General features: G+C 46.4%; 1 protein-coding gene across 2 annotated transcripts in view; it reads left to right on the forward strand.

The window, feature by feature from the left end:
- Positions 1 to 22,580, forward strand: part of OPTN (optineurin) — a 139,549-nt gene that overhangs the window by 25,521 nt on the left and 91,448 nt on the right. Inside the window, exons 2-6 of one of the 2 annotated variants that reach the window (XM_063926887.1) lie at positions 4,688 to 4,834; positions 9,735 to 9,934; positions 10,589 to 10,759; positions 11,782 to 11,858; positions 21,794 to 21,925. In XM_063926887.1, coding sequence (XP_063782957.1) covers positions 4,690 to 4,834; positions 9,735 to 9,934; positions 10,589 to 10,759; positions 11,782 to 11,858; positions 21,794 to 21,925 — 725 coding nt within the window. In that variant the 5' untranslated portion in view covers positions 4,688 to 4,689. The remainder of the gene's footprint in view (positions 1 to 4,687; positions 4,835 to 9,734; positions 9,935 to 10,588; positions 10,760 to 11,781; positions 11,859 to 21,793; positions 21,926 to 22,580) is intronic. The other variant, XM_063926888.1, reaches the window with a different exon arrangement.

Here is a 22,580-nt window from a genome sequence, read left to right on the forward strand (position 1 = left end):
GTATCCCTAGACATAAAGGATGTTCCAATATATCCACCTCATCAGGCGTACCTGAGATTTGCGGTACAGGATTGTCATTACCAATTTCAGACGTTGCCGTTTGGGCTTTCCACGGCCCCGAGGATTTTCACCAAGGTAATGGCGGAAATGATGGTGCTCCTGCGCAAGCAAGGGGTCACAATTATCCCGTACTTGGACGATCTCCTCATAAAAGCGAGATCAAGAGAGCAGTTGCTGAGCAGCGTGTCACTTTCACTGAGAGCAACACGGCTGGATTCTCAATATCCCGAAGTCGCAGCTGGTTCCTACGACTCGTCTGACCTTCTTGGGCATGATTCTGGATACGGACCAGAAAAGGGTTTATCTTCCAACGGAAAAGGCTCAAGAACTCATGACTCTGGTCAAGAACCTATTGAAACCAAAACAGGTGTCAGTGCATCACTGCACTCGAGTCCTGGGAAAGATGGTGGCATCTTACGAGGCCATTCCGTTCGGCAGGTTCCATGCGAGGACCTTCCAATGGGACCTACTGGACAAGTGGTCCGGGTCACATCTACAGATTCATCGGTTGATTACACTGTCCCCCAGGGCCAGGGTATCTCTCCTGTGGTGGCTGCAGAGTGCTCACCTTCTAGAGGGCCGCAGGTTCGGCATTCAGGACTGGGTTCTGGTGACCACGGACGCGAGCCTCCGAGGTTGGGGAGCAGTCACACAAGGAAGAAACTTCCAGGGTCTTTGGTCAAGTCAAGAAACTTGTCTTCACATCAACGTCCTGGAGCTGAGGGCCATATAAAACGCCCTTCGTCAAGCGGAGACCTTGCTTCGCGACTTACCAGTTCTGATCCAGTCAGACAACATCACCGCAGTGGCTCATGTAAACCGCCAGGGAGGCACAAGGAGCAGAGTGGCAATGGCGGAAGCCACCAGGATTCTTCGCTGGGCGGAAAATCATGTAAGCGCACTGTCAGCAGTGTTCATTCCGGGAGTGGACAACTGGGAAGCAGACTTCCTCAGCAGACACGACCTGCATCCAGGAGAGTGGGGAATTCATCAGGAAGTCTTTGCACAGATTGCAAGTCAGTGGGGACTGCCCCAGATAGACATGATGGCGTCCCGCCTCAACAAAAAGCTGCAGAGGTATTGCGCCAGGTCAAGAGACCCTCAGGCGGTAGCTGTGGACGCCCTAGTGACACCGTGGGTGTTCCAGTCGGTCTATGTGTTTCCTCCTCTTCCTCTCATCCCAAAGGTGTTGAGAATAATAAGAAAAAGAGGAGTACAGACAATTCTCATTGTTCCAGATTGTCCACGAAGGGCCTGGTATCCGGATCTGCAGGAGATGCTCACAGAAGATCCGTGGCCTCTTCCTCTAAGACAGGACCTATTGCAACAGGGGCCCTGTCTGTTCCAAGACTTACCGCGGCTGCGTTTGATGGCATGGCGGTTGAACGCCGGATCCTAGCGGAAAAGGGCATTCCGGATGAGGTCATTCCTACTCGGATAAAGGCTAGGAAGGACGTGACAGCTAAACATTATCACCGTATATGGCGAAAATATGTTTCTTGGTGTGAGGCCAAGAATGCTCCTACAGAATAATTCCATCTGGGCCGTTTCCTTCACTTCCTACAGACTGGAGTGAATTTGGGCCTAAAATTAGGCTCCATTAAGGTTCAGATTTCGGCCTTATCCATTTTCTTTAAAAAAGAATTGGCTTCTCTCCCAGAAGTACAGACTTTTGTGAAGGAAGTGCTGCATATTCAGCCTCCTTTTGTACCTCCGGTGGCGCCTTGGGACCTTAACGTGGTGTTGAGTTTCCTTAAGTCACCATGGTTTGAACCACTTCAAACGTTAGAGTTAAAATATCTCACTTGGAAAGTGGTCATGTTATTAGCCTTGGATTCGGCTAGGCGAGTGTTGGAATTGGCGGCTTTGTCTCATAAAAGCCCCTATCTAGTTTTCCATATGGATAGAGCGGAATTGCGGACCCGTCCTCAATTTTTGCCTAAGGTGGTGTCATCTTTTCATATGAACCAACCTATTGTGGTGCCTGTGGCTACACGAGACTTGGAGGAGTCCCTTGATGTGGTCAGGGCTTTGAAAATTTACGTGGCCAGAACGGCTAGAGTCAGAAAAACAGAAGCACTGTTTGTCCTATATGCAGCCAACAAGGTTGGCGCTCCTGCTTCAAAGCAGACTATTGCTCGCTGGATCTGTAACACGATTCAGCAGGTACATGCAACGGCTGGATTGCCGTTACCAGAATCGGTCAAGGCCCATTCCACTAGGAAGGTGGGCTCGTCTTGGGCGGCTGCCCGAGGGGTCTCGGCACTACAGCTGTGCCGAGCTGCTACTTGGTCGGGTTCAAACACCTTTGCAAAGTTCTATAAGTTTGATACCCTGGCTGAGGAGGACCTCCTGTTTGCTCAATCGGTGCTGCAGAGTCATCCGCACTCTCCCGCCCGTTTGGGAGCTTTGGTATAATCCCCATGGTCCTTATGGAGTCCCCAGCATCCTCTAGGACGTAAGAGAAAATAAGATTTTAAACCTACTGGTAAATCTTTTTCTCGTAGTCCGTACAGGATGCTGGGCGCCCGTCCCAAGTGCGGACTACTTCTGCAAGACTTGTATATAGTTTTGCTTACATAAGGGTTATGTTATAGTTTTCATCGGTCTCCGACTGATGCTATGTTGTTTTTTCATACTGTTAACTGGTTAGTTTATCACAAGTTATACGGTGTGAATGGTGTGGGCTGGTATGAATCTAAAGGTGCATACACACGGAGAGATTTTGACTATGAGAGATTTTGACTAACTTTTCCCTTGAACTGGCAGTAGGAGATTTTGACTAACTTTACCAGAGATTTTGTCTAACTATGCAAGAGATTTTGGCTATGGGAGATTTTGACTATCTCATTTAAATAAGGGGATGAGTGTCATATATAGGACGATTTTACAGGGTGGCTGGTATTTAAATAGCTAAAAGTAAAAAAAAAAAATTTGCGTGGGGTCCCCCCTCCTATGTAAAACCAGCCTCGGGCTCTTTGAGCCAGTCCTGGTTGTTAAAATACAGAGGAAAAAATGAGTAGGGTTCCCCCATATTTGGACAACCAGCACCGGGCTCTGCGTCCGGTCCTGGTTTAAAAAATACGGGGGACAAAAGACATAGGGGTCCCCCGTATTTTTAAAACCAGCATCGGGCTCCACTAGCCAGGGAGATAATGCCACAGCCGGGGGACACTTTTATATTGGTCCCTGCGGCCGTGCCATTACCCCCCCAACTAGTCACCCCTGGCCGGGGTACACTGGAGGAGTGAGGACCCCTTAAATCAAGGGGGTCCCCCCCCCCAGCCACCCAAGGGCCAGGGGGGTGAAGCCCGAGGCTGTCCCCCCCCATCCAATGGGCTGCGGATGGGGGGGCTGATAGCCTTTCAATAGTAATATTGTTCTTTACAGGTGGCCTACAGGTCCCAGCAAGCCTGCCCCAGCATGCTGGCACTTGGAGAACCACAAGTGCCAGCATGCCCGGACATAAAGGGCCCGCTGGCACCTGTAGTCCACCTGTAAAGAAAATATTGAAAAAAAAACACAACACATTCTTTAAAAAATCCTTTATTAAACTGGGTCTTCACCTGGGGGCGGCGGCCTTTAAGCTCTTTTGCATGGCCGCCGCCTTCCCAGGGCTTCCGGCGTCTTCACCTGGTGGGCGGCGGCTGCTAAGCTCTTTTGCATAGCCGCCGCCCATCCAGGACTTCCACGGCGTCTTCAGGATTCAGGAGCTCTTCTCCGCTCCTCCTCCGCCGTCGGACTGAAAGCCGCTGCCTCGCGCTGACTTATATAAGTCAGCGGGAGGGGGTGGGGCGATGACGCGGCGAGCCGTGATTGGCTCGCGGCGGCCATCTTGAATTTCAAAAATGACGCTGAGGCGCCATTTTTGAAACTGGTACCGCTCCGCTGCCAAACTCTGCAAGATAAAGGTAAATTTCCCCCGCCCGCACCGCTGCCGCAACCCGCCGCCGCCGCCCACACCACCACCGCAACCCACTGCCGTCCACACCGCAACCCGACGCCGCCCGCACCGCCGCCGCAACCCGCCGTCGCCCACACCGCCACCGCAACCCGCCGCCGCCCGCACCGCCGCCACAACCCGCCGCCGCCCGCACCACCGCCGCCTGCAAAATCGCTATCGCTGGGAAAAATCGCTGGCCTCTTAAAGTATAGCGATTTTGACTAACTTTAGCAGCGACATAGCCAAAATTGACTTGCCTGCACTGACTATTTTTCCCAGCGATAGCGACCTAGCGGGGACGCGCATCGCTATCGCTGCCTGTATACACACGGAGCGATCTGCACTAACTTTCTGAGCGATTTTGACTATATAGTCAAAATCGCTCAGTTATATCGCTCCGTGTGTATGCACCTTTACCCTTAGATTAACAAAAATCCTTTCCTCGTACTGTCCGTCTCCTCTGGGCACAGTTTCTCTAACTGAGGTCTGGAGGAGGGGCATAGAGGGAGGAGCCAGTGCACACCCATACCTAAAGTCTTTCTTAAAGTGCCCATGTCTCCTGCGGAGCCCGTCTATCCCCATGGTCCATAAGGGAGTCCCCAGCATCCTCTACGGACTACGAGAAAAAGATTTACCGGTAGGTTTAAAATCTTCTTTTTTTTTTTTCTTTTTTTTTTTTTGCAGTGATGGCAAATCAAGGGTTTAATCGGACTTCTGAAACAGAGCTGAATGGACACATAGGCGACTCTCAAGCCAGTCTTTCTAATAAAAATGATACAGACATGTTGGATCAGATTAAACAGCTGCTTGAAGAAAACAACAAACTAAAAGGTGACCATCATTTTTTTAATTCTTGTTTTTGGAAGTACTTTCTTGTTTATACAGTACTTGCATATTATTGACCTGTTTTGTGGGGGTGACACAAAAATGCCGGATCCACCACAGTGTCGGGAGCTGGCTGCTGCAGTGTGACATTCTCCTGCAGCACTTGGCTCCTGTCACAGAGGAGGAGCAGACAGTGCATTCACTAGTCTCCTGGGGCAGCCCAGCATCTCTAAAGACGCCTCCGGCTAGTCATGGAACAACTTTAATAAATCCTAGGTTTGGATATTAAGAAAGCTCAATAAGGGTATGTTGATGCAAAATATATTCCAAGATGGCCCTCAAATGTAAATGCACCTGTATGTAGTGTGATCACTTGTGGATAATTGACCCCCCCCAGTGTAAGTTGTGAGCTAATGGTGATAAATGCTGTGTTTTATTCGCTGCATTTGTCTAAAAGTGCATACACACTATACGATATTTTAGTCAATATCGCTCATTTTCCCCCTTCGGAGAGAGATTGACTAAAATATCTCAGTGTGTGTCGCAAATGACGGCTGATGCACATTGCCAGGGGTCGCTAATTACCTCCTCTGTCGACCGTACATGCAGGTCAATTTTGGCTATGTCATGCCGGCTGCGTCGTGTTGTCACTGACCGATATCGTTTGCGGTTATCGCTCGGTGTGTATGCACTATGGGGGTAAGTCTGAGTTGATCGCAGCAGGAACTTTGTTAGCAGTTGGGCAAAACCATGTGCACTGCAGTGGAGGCAGATATAACATGTGCAGAGAGAGTTAGATTTGGGTGGGTTATTTTATTTCTGTGCAGGGTAAATACTGGCTGCTTTATTTTTACACTGCAAATTAGATTGCAGATTGAACACACCCCACCCAAATCTAACTCTCTCTGCACATGTTATATCTGCCTCCCCTGCAGTGCACATGGTTTTGCCCAACTGCTAACAAAGTTCCTGCTGCGATCAACTCGGAATTACCCCCTATGTCGTGCGGCCTGGGAGGTTAGGGAACACACTGTGCGGTATCGCTCATGAAGCGTATCGCACAGTGTGTACCCACCTTAAGACACCCCTAGTTATGTAAATATAGTATTACTGATGCCGCTTGCAATCTTATAGCAGTATTACAGTGTACTGGACCCTTGTTTTTTTAAAATCTAAAGCATGGTTCCTACTCAGTTTGGGAAGTGGAAGGCTTCTGATATGTTTAATAGTGTGAACCTTTTGCTCAATTTACTTTTTACGGACATGCGACTTGGATACTTATCTACAGTTTCCAGCAATTTACTGTAATGTGTATGAATTGTGTACTGTGTTTTTGGCCATCTTTTGTTGTCACAGTAAAGCCACACCTCCTGTCATACACCCGTAATTTGCAGCTGGAGGTAGGCAGATTTTTGCAAGCCACGTTGAGTTGGCAAAATCTGCTATTTACTGACAATATAGGGTGCAAAAATGCTCAATAAATGCTGTAGACTTGACTATATCCCCAGATACGTTTCTTAGGAGACTTGTTTATTACAAATACTGGAGGCTTGGTGTAAAGAGACACAATGATGACACCTGCAGTGCTAAATAATTGGTTTAGTATGTGTGTTTTCTCATTTTCACATTTATTAAAGTGCACTGTTGAGACAGTATTCTCTCTGTGGAAGTTTTAACTATGGAAGGCCATGGGGTAAGCAACCGGAAGCGCGTCATGTGACACGAGTAAAGCAAGATGGTCACAAATGCTGTGGAGCAGGAGTTTTGTGTGCTTGAATCAAAAGTAAAAGTGGTTCCGTTGCAGTTGTGCATCAATATTTTACTATGCAATTTGGGAAGTTACCACAGACTAGGCAGTCTATATACGGATCCGCGAGGAGGGGGGCACTGGGGCCCGTGCCCACCCTGTTATTTCTGACTTCTTCTTCTTTTTTTTTTTTTCAAAAGGAGAACAGCAGCAGCACTACTGCTATTTCCGTCAGTCAGATTTGATAAAAGAGCCGGCAAGCATTAGGACCTGCCGCGGCTCTAACAGCAAGTCCGTGCTCACTCTGCAACCTACCTCCCCTACTGCCAGCCGGCCAGAGTCCAGTCCAGGTGCGGGGTTCAGATGCCAGCATCGAGTAAGACTGTTACTTATGATGGCGCAAAAGGCTTCATCAGCCCTCACTGCACCGCACAGTTTCCCAGTGCTTCCTCCACTTCCTTTACCACCATGCTAGGTGCAGTCACACTCAGCCTCAGCTTTGAGAAGATTTGTGACAGAGCTGTCCTGCAGATGTCTTATGCTGCTTGTTGGAGATCCAGCTGGCTGCTTCTGCTAATCAAAGATGGGCAGTTCGTGTCCTGCAGTCTGAGTCTCAGTGCAGTGCCCAAAACAAGGTATGCTGCACCTGCCACCACCAGCTAAAAACTATAATAATGTTGTGCTGGGGTGCCTTCCAGGCTCCCATAACTAATGGAACAGGTCACCAACATTTCAAGGCCCAATCAGCCTTTTCATCAGGGTGAAACATTAGCAATAAACCAGGATGGACTCCTACAGCAAATCATTACCTGATGGCGTATTCTGTGAGGCCACGCCCCTGTGATACCACACCCCTTATCTGGGAGCACGCCTGCCTTAGGTGCATGTAAATATAACTATTACCGTTCCCCTATCATGGTGCCCCCCCTTTAATTTTTATCTGGATCCGCCCCTGAGGCAGTCCATCTACTATTGGTACAAGAAGTTTGATACAACTGGATGTTTGTGTGCAGGTAAAAGCCATGTACTTCTTGTATCTGATGAACAAGTGGAGTGTGATTCAAGGCAGCCCAAAGAAATACTCAACGAGGGTGAGTCTGAAGATAAAAATTCCACAACCAACTGTTTGGAAAATTTTGTGGAAGTGGCTGCAAATGCAGACATCATGATTTCTGTGCAGGAACGCTGGGGGCATTCCTTGTGAATAAGAGGGTTTTATTGAGCGTCTAATTTTAGCGTCAAGTCGACCTTCCACACCAGTGGGAAAATTAACAAACAGAATGTTCGCATATGGGCAGAGCTGGCCATAGGCATAGGCAAACTAGGCAATTGCCTAGGGCATTTGATATGCCTAGGGGCATCATCAGCTTCTGCTGATTAAAATGATATGCGGCATGCCTATATTCTGTATGTAGCATTTCATATGCAGATACAGCCACAGTCTCACACAGTATATAGGCATGCTGCATATCAGTTTAATCAGCAGAAGCTGCTTGTGCATCCTAGCCACATAGCAATGCAAAATGAGATGCATTTTAATTAAAAAAGGTGCCCAACGTTAGCATTGATGCAAGATTTGTGAGGACACATCTGTATCCAAGCAGAGGCAGAGGTTACAGTGTTAGTGAAAGTGTGAGTGCTGTGTGCATGTGAGTGGGTTGGTTGTGCAGTAGTGTTCAGAATATGTGTAAGAAGCATTGTGTGTCATGTAAAAATGAATTAATAATGTGCAACATATGTGTAACAGGGTACTACTGTATGTGTGTCATTATGTGTATAGGGGCACTAATAATGTGCAGCAAATGTGTAGGGGGCACTATGTGTATAAGGGCATTAATATTGCAAGAAGATGCCCCTTTTTGGGCTGTGCGTCAAATGTGCGAACTGTTCCTATTTAAAATATAGGGGGTACAAGGACTGCTATGGGTGAGGGGTGATGGTGCTGGGAAAGACGTGCAAGGTCAGAGGCAGAACCAGCGGTGGTGCTAGGGGGCACCAGCCAAAATCTTGCCTAGGGCATCATATTGGTTAGGGCTGGCTCTGCATATGGGGGAACTAAACATCCGTGATCCACAGTGGAGCATAATTGGGATTGTTAATGTGTTCTGTGCATGGCCCCTTCTTTTTCCAAAATAATAAAATAAAAATGTAACCAGAACTTTTTATCCCAATATACTTATTAATTGATTGATGCCTCAACTGCACGAATACAGAGACAATTTAATTTCTCAACAAGATGGAGCACTGGTACCGTGAAGTTAGAAATTACATTGGCAAAACATTACCACAGAGCTGGATTGTCCGCACAACAGACGGCAACATGTCTCTCCTATGCGGGACACCACGAAGTCCCAATCTGTCAGACTGTTATTTTTTTTCTAATGGGGTTGTGTCAAGGACAAGGTCTTCATCTCTCCCCTTCCTGTTAACCTCGATGATCTGAAACAATGTATCTTAACAGCTATTTCTAGTGTTAATGCAGACATGTTAAGGTGTGTCTGGCAAGAATTTGACTACAGGGTTATCTTCTGTGTGCCTCAAGGTGCACACATCGAACAACTGTAAATTGCTGTACACTTCCACAGTTTCTCTACAAAATGGTGTATGGTGAGTGTCCTAATCATAAATCGTTAAAACACTTTATTTCTTTAGTAATAACCCTGTATGTGACATGTCATTGCTGTGTACATTGCAACTTTCACTTTTCTTGGTAACACCAAACCACATCTCTGCGCTGTACAGTACTTGGGTATAATTATTTTCATAAATATACCAATATTTTGATGTAGGCCATAGCTTGAAATATATGTGACCCCTTTATTTTCTTTATTAGTACAGTACTTTCAGAGCACAAAATGAGTCATACGCTACATGATAATATGGCCATTCCATTTGTACATATATATTTCAAACTTCTACCACATGTTGCAAACAAGTGACTGTAGTTTTATACACGGACTAGAGATAATTATCTCTTTCCCTTGAAGTTATTTTCAAGAAAGGAAACTTTTTAACATAAGCAGGTTACAATGCAAGTAGGTTTACAATGCCCTACATATTCTACTTTTCTATGTGTGTTTTTTTTTGTGTTCTCAAATTTTGTATTTGGTATCTAAAATGTAATTACAATTAACCCTTTTTACTATTCTATACATTTAGAAACCATGAAGCAGAAGAATCAGGAAATGAAGGAGCGCCTTGAAGAACTCTTACACAGAGAAAAACAGAGAGAAGAACAGGCACCACCTGATCCTGGGCCTTTTGAAGGAAAACAACGTTTGTTGGAGTTAACCAATGAGAATGAGCTTTTGAAAAAAGAAATCCAACATTTAAAAAGAATAACCAATCTGTCCACACAGGTGCCTGTCCCTAAGATCTCAATATGTCACTGGGGTGGAGCTTTCAGCTAGTCCCTTACTCTCAATGTATCCCAGACAAAGGCCGCTCTCCATTCCATGCTGTATCAGGACTACAGTGTTGGGCTGCAATGGCTGTTTAATTGGGGTTGGATTTTATGCCTTTCAAACACATTGCCTAGATCACTTAAATTGTTTTATTTTATTTTGTACTTACAATAATTTTAGTTACTGCAATATGTGTGCTTGTAGATCTTGATTGTTTGCTTCATTCAGTATTTTATTATAAATATTTACATTCTAATGGTGAATTTGGGTCACAGTTTGTCATAATAGGAGCAGTTACCATTTGTTTGAATAGTGATGGCATGGAATCCTGACTGGCAGTGTGAGGCAAGTGTATGCAAACCTCTCAATAAACTGGGAGAGGCAGTGGAGTTAACAGCTGGGACAGTAACCTGAGAAATAATTTAGGTCAGAATTTTGTGTCCTAATAGGAGTAGTTACAACATGCTTGAATAATGAAGGCAATATACTAGTGAAGAGGGAGATGTTACTGTGTGCTGCTACCAGTATATACAGCACAACTTGAGTGTATGTATCTTTTCATTCCGCACATGAACTACTTGTGATGTCTGTAAATGTTATGATTTTTAGACTTCTGACTGCTCTGCTTCTGAGAGTGAAGCTGAAAACATGAAGCAATTGAAGGCGCAGCTGCTACGTCTTCAGGCTGAAAAGGCTGATCTCCTTGGGATCATATCAGAGCTACAGATCAAACTCAGCAGCTGTGCTTCTGAAGACTCCTTTGTTGAAATCACAATTGCAGTAAGTTGAGCTTTTGCCTTGTACAAGAACAGATGAACATTGCAAATGTAGTTCATAGTAATGGTATAAACTGCATTTGATAAGGGTCACAACAGTTATTGTATTCATTCTTGTAAATTGGGAAAAATAACAACCAAAATTAAAGTGGTCAGGGGTGGCCAACTTGCAGCATACATGAATATACACTAATTAACTACAGTATTTTGACTCTGCCAACAGTGGCCGATATTCAGTTGATGATTGCGCCCAATCTCCTGTCTAAAGTGACGAGAGCTCGCAGGGTGATATTCAATTGTGTCTCTTTCGCGCTGATCGGGCCCAAAGAGGTCCAGTTTAGCCGCGTAAAGCAGCTAAACCCAACCAAAGTGCTGGACGCGATCGCGAAAAGTGACGTTTAGGCGTCCAAACAGGTCACTTTTTGCATATTTCAGCTAGTCACCCGTGGTGCGTGCGAGCGGAAATGCAGACGCCGGCAGCCATCGCCTCTGTTCGCAGCTACAATTGAATAGCTCCGTTTGGGCGCCAAAAAGCAGCGGGCGTGATAACATTTGAATTCTGCCCAGTGTGTCTATGTGAAATGGAAGGGGCTAGGTTAATCTAGCCAGTTTGAGCATGAAAATATTGCCTGCGATATCATTAACATCTTATTTCCATAATGGGCAAACCTTAACTATTCATGTCCTGTAATTTCATCCTTACCAGGTTAAAACATAATGTAACAACTTCCTGCACTTACAGAGCTAACCTATGTGAGTCATTACATCTCTCCAGCTTTAAAGAATGCTGTACGTTTCAGGCCTGATAATATGGTACACTGTGACCAGTTTAATACCTCACTATTATTTTGTAGATGGACAGTTTGGCAAAAGAGAAGCACCACTTCATATACCTGGAAATAAATTTTTAATGCAACTTGTTCAAAAGTAGAAACCGCCCATTATATTTTATAGATATACTGAGGTACCCAAAAGTCTGTGAGAAAAATACAAATTATTAATGCTAGTCGTCTTTCCCTGCCTTAGGAAAAGGAAGTTGTTGCAGAACTGCATGAAAACGGCGGAGATGATAGCGCATCAAATCGTGATGTTATTTCATACAGGTACATATTATTGTCCACCATATAATTTAGCAATATGAGTCTTGTAACCCTTCAATAACTTTCACTTTTCATTTAATTAGATTTTTTGCTGTGTCTCCATAAAGTTTTTATTCCATGTAGAAGTATTGTGAAAGCTTATTAAGCTTATGTCTTGAACACAGACATCATAAGCCACTTGGTGGCTTATGATAGTGATTGTTGCATGGCCAACTGCTTGTGTGGAAAAGTCAAGAAGTCTCGGGATGGAGCTAATTTTCTGACTCGCCATCCCATTGGAGAATAGCCTTTTTGCATGATATCGTAATAGAACAGTTACTTATTCTTCAGAGAAATTCCAATCTTTTTTCTAAGCTATGTATTTTCATCAATAGTTCTGCTGTGATTAATTTGTTAACCCTCTTCCCAATACACCCTATATCTGTTTTACAGCTATACATCTGTTTTAATAGTGTTTTTATCTTACATATTTTTATTATAGACCGTGCATTCCCTTTTTCTAAGTATAGACATACTGATTCCTTTAATTGTACATATACAGATGGGTTCACGGTTATCTTGACTAGTTTTCTGCGCCTAGGCACAACATGACTTATTAGCATAAACCCTTCATCTATTGTTCTCAGCTGCAATACAATACAGAGAACAATACAGCAGGGGATTAAGGGGTATATGCAATTAGCGGCGAATCGCCGCAAATTATCGGCCGTTTTTCAATTCGACACAATTCGACAGGCTAATTTCGGCAAGTGGGTGCCGAAATTGACCATATGCAATAAAAAACGGATTCGACAGTCCTGCTGCCGAAAAACGGCCGATTTGACGGATTTGTTCAGTTTTTTTAAAAACGTGTAAAAACGGGAAAAAACTCGGAAAAAAATGGCGTGGGGTCCCCCCTCCAAAGCATAACCAGCCTCGGGCTCTTCAAGCTGGTCCTGGTTCTAAAAATCGGGGGGAAAAATGAACAGGGGATCCCCCGTATTTTTAAAACCAGCACCGGGCTCTGCGCCTGGTGCTGGTGCAAAAAATAGGGGGGACAAAATGAGTAGGGGTCCCCCTTATTTTTTACACCAGCATCGGGCTCCACTAGCTGGACAGATAATGCCACAGCCAGGGGTCACTTTTATAAAGCGCCCTGCGGCCGTGGCATTAAATATCCAACTAGTCACCCCTGGCCGGGGTACCCTGGGGGAGTGGGGACCCCTTCAATCAAGGGGTCCCCCCCCCCCCCCAGCCACCCAAGGGCCAGGGGTGAAGCCCGAGGCTGTCCCCCCCCATCCAAGGGCTGCGGATGGGAGGCTGATAGCCTTGAGAAAATGTAAAGAATATTGTTTTTTCCTGTAGTACCACAAGTCCCAGCAAGCCTCCCCCGCAAGCTGGTACTTGGAGAACCACAAGTACCAGCATGCGGGAGAAAAACGGGCCCGCTGGTACCTGTAGTACTACTGGAAAAAAAATACCCAAATAAAAACAGGAGACACAAACCTTGAGAGTAAAACTTTATTACACACCTGCCGACACACACATACTTACCTATGTTGACCCGCCGACTGCCACGTCTCCTGATCCGACGATCCGGGGTACCTGTGAATCAAATTATACTCACCTCAATCCAGTGTCCAGATATAAATCCACGTACTTGGCAAAAAAACAAACCGCATTTACCCGGACCACGCACTGAAAGGGGTCCCATGTTTACACATCAGACCCCTTTCCCCGAATGCCGGGACACCACGTGACTGCTGTCACCGAGGTCCCTTCAGCCAATCAGGAAGCGCTACTTCGTTGCACTCACCTGATTGGCTGTATGCGCGTGTGACCTCAGACAGCGCATCGCACAGCTCCCTCCATTACTTTCAATGGTGGGAACTTTGCCGTCAGCGGAGGGGTTACCCGCGGTCAGCCGCTGACCGCGGGTGACCTCACCGCTGACGCAAAGTTCCCACCATTGAGTATAATGGAGAGGCTTTGCGAGGCGCTGTCTGACAGCTCAGACGTCCAGCCAATCAGCAGAGTGCCAGGACGTTGCGCTCGCTGATTGGCTGAAGGGACCTCGGTGACAGCAGTCACGTGGTGTCCCGGCATTCGGGGAAAGGGGTCTGATGTGTAAACATGGGACCCCTTTCAGTCCGTGGTTCGGGTAAATGCGGTTTGTTTTTTTGCCAAGTACGTGGATTTATATCTGGACACTGGATTGAGGTGAGTATAATTTGATTCACGGGTACCCCGGATCGTCGGATCAGGAGACGTGGCAGTCGGCGGGTCAACATAGGTAAGTATGTGTGTGTCGGCAGGTGTGTAATAAAGTTTTACTCTCAAGGTGTGTGTCTCCTGTTTTTATTTGGGTATTTTTTTTCCAGTAGTACTACAGGTACCAGCGGGCCCGTTTTTCTCCCGCATGCTGGTACTTGTGGTTCTCCAAGTACCAGCTTGCGGGGGAGGCTTGCTGCTACTTGTAGTACTACAGGAAAAAACAATATTCTTTACATTTTCTCAAGGCTATCAGCCTTCCATCCGCAGCCCTTGGATGGGGGGGGGGACAGCCTCGGGCTTCACCCCTGGCCCTTGGGTGGCTGGGGGGGGGGGGGCCTTGATTGAAGGGGTCCCCACTCCCCCAGGGTACCCCGGCCAGGGGTGACTAGTTGGATATTTAATGCCACGGCCGCAAGGCGCTGTATAAAAGTGACCCCCGGCTGTGGCATTATCTGTCCAGCTAGTGGAGCCCGATGCTGGTGTAAAAAATACGGGGGACCCCTACTCATTTTGTCCCCCGTATTTTTTGCACCAGGCGCAGAGCCCGGTGCTGGTTTTAAAAATACGGGGGATCCCCTGTCCATTTCCCCCCCCCCGGATTTTTAGAACCAGGACCGGCTCGAAGAGCCCGAGGCTGGTTATGCTTTGGAGGGGGGACCCCACGCCATTTTTTTCCGGGATTTTACCATTCCATCAAAAATAAAAAAGAATAATATTTAAAAAAATATATAAATAATACTTGTGCCTCCCAAAAAGACAAACCAAGTACCTAATCCCTTCTAATATAAATAGATATGCTATTACCAATAAAAAAAAAAAACACCAAAAAAAACATGTTTTAAATTTTTTTTTATTAGTTTCACCCACTAAAGTGTGGCGGATTGAAAATGACGAATTTACTGTCTAAAAGCACTGTTGTCGAATTTCCAAACTTCAATTGAATATACTTTTGTCGAATTGCCGCATTTGTACCATTGCAGAAAAGTCGAATTTGACAAAAGTCGAATTTCAAAAAGTCGAATTTGGAAAGTCCGTTTTTTTGACGGAAAGTACTGTATTGCATTGTCGATTTTTTTTTATTTTTTTTTGGCGAAAAAGTCCCGTTTTTCGACAATTTCGGGAATTCGACCGCAATTGCATATACCCCTAAGTCCGACTGGCCAGTCTCAGTTAATCCTATTAAAGGTCAAGATAAACGTGGAGCCATCTGTATGTAAGGTGTGTTCATACATGGATCCAACACTTCCATCAGAGACAGGAAGGGGAAGGAATGATGGTGTTACTGTGCAGGTACATCACTTACATGTGGTAGTCTAACATAAATGTACTTGTTTCTTGCAAAACCAGACAGCACTTTATATTGCAACAATTTGATGACTTTTTATGACTTCACATTTCAATATAAAACACTGCAGGCAGTTGTATACGTAAATGGTTGGAGATGTATATTTTCTATGTTTAATGTTCTTATGAGAAGTCACGGGTATTGCATGCATACTTTAGAGTAAGAAACTGTGCACTTTGTAAAAACCATGCTGCACTTCAGATGGGGCAGATATCAAATGTGTGAGAGATATAGATGAAAGAGGGGTGTGCCCAAACTGAAATCTAAATAGTTGTGTATAGATAAAGCTGCCTAGTATTTGTGGGCTACATGCAAAAGCAGCCAGTATTTATCTTACATCCTAGAGGATGGTGGGGTCCACATTAGTACCATGGGGTATAGTCCACTAGGAGCCATTGGCACTTTAAGAGTTTGAGAGTGTGGCCTGGCTCCTCCCTCCTATGGGACTCAGCTTAGAAAATGTGCCCGGAGGAGCTGGGCATAGTTAGGGGAGCTCCATAGGAGTTCTTTTAGTTTTATTATTTTATTTAGAGTTTAGGCACAGGGAAGCTGCTGGCAACAGCCTCCCTGCTTCAAGGGACTAAGGGGGGGGGGGGGGGGGGGGGAGTAGTGTCTGCCCTGCGGGGTCTGAGCCACTATCTCTGCTGACAAGACACTGAGCTTCTGAGGGGATCGAACGTTCCCCGCCACAGGGAATCACTCACCCTGGCAGCATGCCGCCACCCCCTTACAGAGCCAGAAGATCAGATGATGGCGAGATATGGTGGCACAAGGGTAGGAGCGCAGCTCTGTGCGGCTGCGCTCAGGGAAGGCTCAGTGGCACACAGTGTTGGCGCTATGAGGGGCGTCCTAAGCCAGCATCTTAACACCCTACACTGGTCACAGACGCTAACCGGAGACTGAATCCCCAGGCTAGCGTCACAATCCTCCGTACTCAGACGCTAACAGGGGACGGAATCCCCCGCCTAGCGACGTAATCCTCAGGCCAGTATAAAGAATTTGTGCAGAAAGAAGCACCATCTTCAAGGGGCGGAGCTTCTCCTCAGAGCAGACCCAGCAGCCTTCAGCGCCATTTTCCTGCCTGCAGTTCCTGTACACAGACGCTGACAGAGCTCTCCCTTCAAGCAACTCCAGCCATCCTGTGCAGTACCAGGGGGTTGTAGAAGGGGGGGGGGGGGGGGGGGGAGGCGGTGAATTAGTTCTGTGCAACCTGTTACAGTACACAGTGGGCGCTGGTAAGGGGTGTCCTTTATCTAACCAGCGCTCTGTGTGAGTTGGTTCTAAACTCTGTGTTTCTCTTGCCATTCTCAGGGGGGAAACTCTGTCTAGCCTCCCCTGTGTGTGTGTGTGTGGAGTGTTTGGGGTCTCCAGTTAGCTATGTCCAGGGACTCTGTGTCATATGCGGCTGAGGATATGTCCTCTCAGGATGATCTCATTCAATGTAATCAGGATTGCACTGTTTTAGCGCAGATACCAGCAAGGGAGCCTGACTGGTTATCCTCTATCAAATCTATGATTTCTCAGATTTCTACTAGGGTTGCACAGAATGAATCTGCAACTCAGGTTTTACAGAATTCTATGGCAGTTTGGTCCGTTTCTGTTACCTCAGGACCTCCCTCTGTAGGTTCCCACAAACGTGCTCTTGCCCAGATTATGCAGGATGACATGGATACCGACTCTGACACGACAGACGGTGATGGGAATATGCTCAGGGGGGCGCATCTCTTGCTAAAGGGGTGCAGTTGATGATAGATGCTATTAGGGATGTGTTGAATATTGCTGACTCAACACCTGAGCAGGTTGAGGAGGCTTACTTCACTGACAATAAGAAAGCCTTGCTAACCTTCCCTACGTCCAAAGAGTTAAATGCTATTTTTGAAAAAGCATGGGAAAACCCGAGAAAAAATTCCAGATCCCCTTCCCTGAGGAGGATAGGAAAAAATGGGAAAACCTACCCATAGTGGACGCGTCTGTATCCAGACTCTCGAAAAAGGTGGTTTTACCTGTCCCAGGATCTACTGCCTTAAAGGAGCCGGCTGATCGCAAAACTGATACTACGCTCAAATCCATATACACGGCTTCAGGGGCAATACTACGTCCTACTATTGCCTGTGCATGGATTTCCAAAGCTATAGTAAAGTGGTCAGGCACGTTACTTGAGGATTTGGATACGATAGATAAAAGGTGTTGGAATTCATGAAAGACCTGGGTTCAATGGCTGCAGGAATATCTTCCATGTCGGTCTCAGCTCGTCGAGGACTGTGGCTGTGCCAGTGGTCTGCCGACGCGGAATCCAGGAGAGGTGTGGAGACCCTACCCTATACAGGTCAGGCTCTCTTTGGGGAAGCGTTGGATACGTGAATCTCCACGGCTACAGCGGATAAGTCGCCTTTTCTTCCCTCAGCTGCACCTGCTACGAAGAAACTGTTTTCTTCAGCTGCATCACAGTCCTTTCGGGTTGTTAAAACAAGAAAGGCCAAACCGTCCAACTCCTTCTTTAGAGGTGGTCGACCAAAATCCAAGAAACCTGCTGCTGCGGGTTCCCAGGACCAGAAGCCTGCTTCCAGTATGCCAAAGTCCTCAGCATGACAGTAGACCACGTGGCCTGGAGGTAGGGCCTGTGGGGACGAGAACCAGACATTTCAGTCACGTCTGGGTGTCGTCCGGCCTGAATCCCTGGGTACAAGATATTGTGTCCCAGGGGTACCAGCTGGAATTTCAAGATCTTCCTCCTCACCGGTTCTTCAAATCAGGCTTGCCAGCTTTGCCGGCAGACAGGGCTACCCTACCATCCAGAAGTTGGTGGAGGCAAAGGTTATTGTACCAGTTCCTCCCCAGATGCAAAACAAAGGTTACTATTCAAACCTTTTTGTGGTACCGAAACCGGATGGTTCGATCAGGCCCATTCTGAACTTAAAATCACTAAACCACTTTCTGAGGGAGTTCAAGTTCAAAATGGAGTCTCTAAGGGCAGTGGTATCAGGTCTGGAGGAGGGGTAATTCCTGGTATCCCTGGATATCAAGGATGCGTACCTCCACATTCCGATTTGGCATCAAGCTGATCTCCGATTCGCACTGTTGGACTGTTATTTTCAATTCCAGGCCCTGCCATTCGGCCTCTCCACAGCACCGAGGGTATTCACCAAGGTGATGGCAGAAATGATGGTTCTCCTCCGCAGACAGGGGGTGAACATAATTCCATATCTTGACGACCTGCTGATAAAGGCATCGTCCAAGGAGAAGCTGTTACGGTCCATAGCTCTCACAACCCAGCTTCTCAGGGAACATGGTTGGATCCTGAATCTTCCAAAATCACATTTGGAACCAACCAGGAGGTTGTCCTTTCTGGGAATGATCCTCGACACGGAAGTGCAGAGGGTGTTTCTTCCAGAGGAAAAAGCATTGGTGATACAAACAATGGTCTAGGATGTCCTGAAGCCAGCCCGGGTGTCTGTTCATCAGTGCTTTCGCCTTCTGGGGAAGATGGTGGCCTCTTACGAGGCTCTGCAGTATGGGAGGTTTCATGCTCGGTCCTTCCAACTGGATCTCCTGGACAAGTGGTCGGATCCCATCTTCACATGCACCAGAGAATACGTCTGTTGCCAAAGGCCAGGATTTCACTCCTCTGGTGGCTGCAATTACCTCACCTTCTGGAGGGCCGCAGGTTGAGGATTCAGGACTGGACCCTTCTAACCACAGATGCAAGTCTCCGGGGCTGGGGCGCAGGAAGGTGGTCAAGTCTGGAAGCTGGCCTGCCGATAAACATTCTGGAACTAAGAGCCGTCTACGACTGTCTTCTCCAAGCGGTCCATCTTCTGAGAAATCGAGCCATTCAAGTGCAGTCGGACAATGTATCGACAGTGGCTTACATAAACCAACAGGGCAGAATGAAGAGCAGAGCTGCAATGTCAGAGGTAGCCAGAATCATCCTCTGGGCAGAAAAACACGCGTTGGCGCTGTCAGCAATCTTCATTCTGGAAGTGGACAACTGGGAAGTGCACTACCTCAGCAGACACGATCTCCATCCAGGGGAGTGGGGTCTCCATCCGGAGGTGTTCAAGGAAGTAACAGATCTTTGGGGCGTAACTCTGATCGAGATGATGGCCTCTCTCCTCAACAAGAAGCTTCGGTGGTACTGTTCCAGGTCGAGGGGCCTGCAAGCAGTGGCGGTGGACGCCCTAGTAACTCCGTGGGTGTTTCAGTCGGTGTACGTGTTTCCTCCACTTCCACTCATTCCAAGAGTTCTCAAACTCATAAGCAGAACAAGAGTTCAGGGAATTCTCATTGCTCCGGACCGGAAAAGAAGGGCTTGGTACGCGGATCTTCTGGATCTACTGCTAGAAGAGCCGACGCCCCTTCCTCTTCGGGAGGACTTGCTGCAGCAGGGGTTGTTCACCTATCAAGACTTACCACGGCTACGTTTGATGGCATGGAGGTTTAACGCCAGATACTAGCTCGGAAGGGCATTCCAAACAAGGTTATTCCTACCCTGATACAGGCTAGGAAAGGAGTAGCTTCTAAACATTACCATCGTATTTGGAAAAAATATGTATCTTGGTGTTAGTCCAAACAGTTTCCTACGGTGGAGTTTCAACTAGGACGTTTTCTCCTCTTCCTGCAAGCAGGTGTGGATATGTGCCTGAGGTTAGGATCCTTAAAGGTCCAAATATCGGCTCTATCTATTTTCTTCCAGAAACAGTTGGCTGCCCTCCCTGAGGTTCAGACTTTTTTGGAGGGAGTTCTGCATATCCAACCTCCCTTTGTACCGCCCTGGAATCTTAACGTGGTGTTGCAGTTCCTCCAGTCGGACTGGTTTGAACCTCTACAGGAGGATGAGGTCCAGTTTCTCACGTGGAAGGCTGTCACTTTGTTGGCCTTAGCTTCTGCTAGATGTGTGTCGGAGCTGTGGGCTTTGTCATGTAAAAGCCCATACTTGATCTTCCATGAAGACAGAGCTGAGCTTCGGACACGTCAACAATTTCTTCCGAAGGTTGTGTCGGCATTTCATATCAACCAACCTATTGTGGTGCCAGTTGCGACTGACTCCTCAATTTCATCAAGTCCTAAGATGTTGTAAGGGCTCTAAAAATCTATGTGAGGAGGACTGCTCGTCACAGGAAATCGGACTCTGTTTGTCCTGTATGATCCCAAGAAAATTGGGTGTCCTGCTTCTAAGCAGACAATCTCTCGCTGGATCAGGTTTACTATCCAGCATGCGTATTCTACGGCAGGCTTGCCGTGTCCTACGTTTGTTAAGGCCCACTCTACTCGTAAGGTGGGTTCTTCCTGGGTGGCTGCCTGGGGTGTCTCGGCCTTACAATTCTGCCAAGCAGCTACTTAGTCGGGGTCGAACACTTTTGCAAAGTTCTACAAGTTCGATACTTTGGCCTCTGAGGACCTTAAGTTTGGTCAATCGGTTCTGCAGGAGTCTCCGCGCTCTTCCTCCTGTTCTGGAAGCTTTGGTACATCCCCATGGTACTAATGTGGACCCCAGCATCCTCTAGGGCAGTGGTTCTCAAACTCTGTCCTCAGGACCCCACACAGTGCATGTTTTGCAGGTAACCCAGCAGGTGCACAGGTGTATTAATTAATCACTGACACATTTTAAAAGGTCCACAGGTGGAGTTAATTATGTCACTTGTGATTCTGTGAGGAGACCTGCAAAACATGCACTGTGTGGGGTCCTGAGGACCGAGTTTGAGAACCTGTGCTCTAGGACGTAAGAGAAAATAGGATTTTAATTACCTACCGGTAAATCATTTTCTCGTAGTCCGTAGAGGATGCTGGGCGCCCGCCCAGCGCTTCGGGATCCTGCAGTGGTTATTTAGTTCAGTACTGCTTAGTTCTAGGTTAAGTACTGTTTTGTTACTTGGTAAGTAATCTTGTTTAGCCATTGCTGATGTTTCAAGCTACTTAGTTTTGTTTGCCTTTTGTGTGAGCTGGTTTGAATTTCGCCACTATCTGTGTTAAATCCTTCTTTCGAAGTTGTCAGTCTCCTCGGGCACAGTTTCTAGACTGAGTCTGGTAGGAGGGGCATAGAGGGAGGAGCCAGCTCACACTCATATACTCTTAAAGTGCCAATGGCTCCTAGTGGACCCGTCAATACCCCATGTACTAATGTGGACCCCAGCATCCTCTACGGACAACGAGAAAAGAATTTACTGGTAGGTAATTAAAATCCTATTTAACCTGCATTCAAAAAATTATATGTATTTGCACCGTTTGCATTGCAACATTGTTTGTCTAGGTGCAGAGGTACTTGCTCTTTCTTGCTTTATTCCTAACTCAGAGTCAGTCCCATTGTTGGTAAAATAACTGAATGGTGAATTTTATATGTCAGGACAAATATACCTGAAGAAAACCATGCCATTGAATCAGAAGAACTAGCAGTCAGCAAACTTCTTCATAGTTTGCGTGAAGAAACTGAAAAGGTAGAACAACTACAGAGGGAGTTAGCGAGTGCAAATGAGAGGTAAATTTACTGTACATTAAGATGTCACGGTTCATCATCATCATCATCATCTTCTCTTTAAGTTTTATGAAAACTGGAGTGTATTCTACTCTGATTAGTGTGCTGTGTGTAAATTGAAAGTTCCACCAACATGAGGACAAAGGTCTGAATAAAGTTATAAAAATTGTGCCGAACTGATGCATAATATTAGTAACAATAATAATAATTATCTTAGACTCATTTAGTCATTTTTATTGGCATTATTGCCCAGCAGTAGCTACACACAACCACAATCATACACAATGGGCATCCATATACATCAGACTTGCTTACTGTCATGTAATTTCCAAAAGACTCGTACTGTAAATTTAGAGTAGTTAACGCTCCCGGATCCCGGCCACTTCAGTGAAGTGGGAAGGGCATGATAATGTAATTTGCTATGGAATGCCTCATCCTGGCCCCCGTCGCATAATGTGTGAACCACGGTATTACGTAGCCAAGAGAATGCACCCAGCCCACCTTGACCTTCTTTCTGGATCAACTGGAGCACAACTTGGAAAAGTAGATAAGTATTATATACAGTACATCTATGTACATTATGTGGTTGTAGATTCCATGTAAGATTATTCTGCACTTTCTTTAGTTTGCAGTTTTTCTGAATGATTACTTGTATATT

This window comes from Pseudophryne corroboree, chromosome 6 (genome assembly GCF_028390025.1).
Source record: "Pseudophryne corroboree isolate aPseCor3 chromosome 6, aPseCor3.hap2, whole genome shotgun sequence".
Taxonomy (NCBI): Eukaryota; Metazoa; Chordata; class Amphibia; order Anura; family Myobatrachidae; genus Pseudophryne; species Pseudophryne corroboree.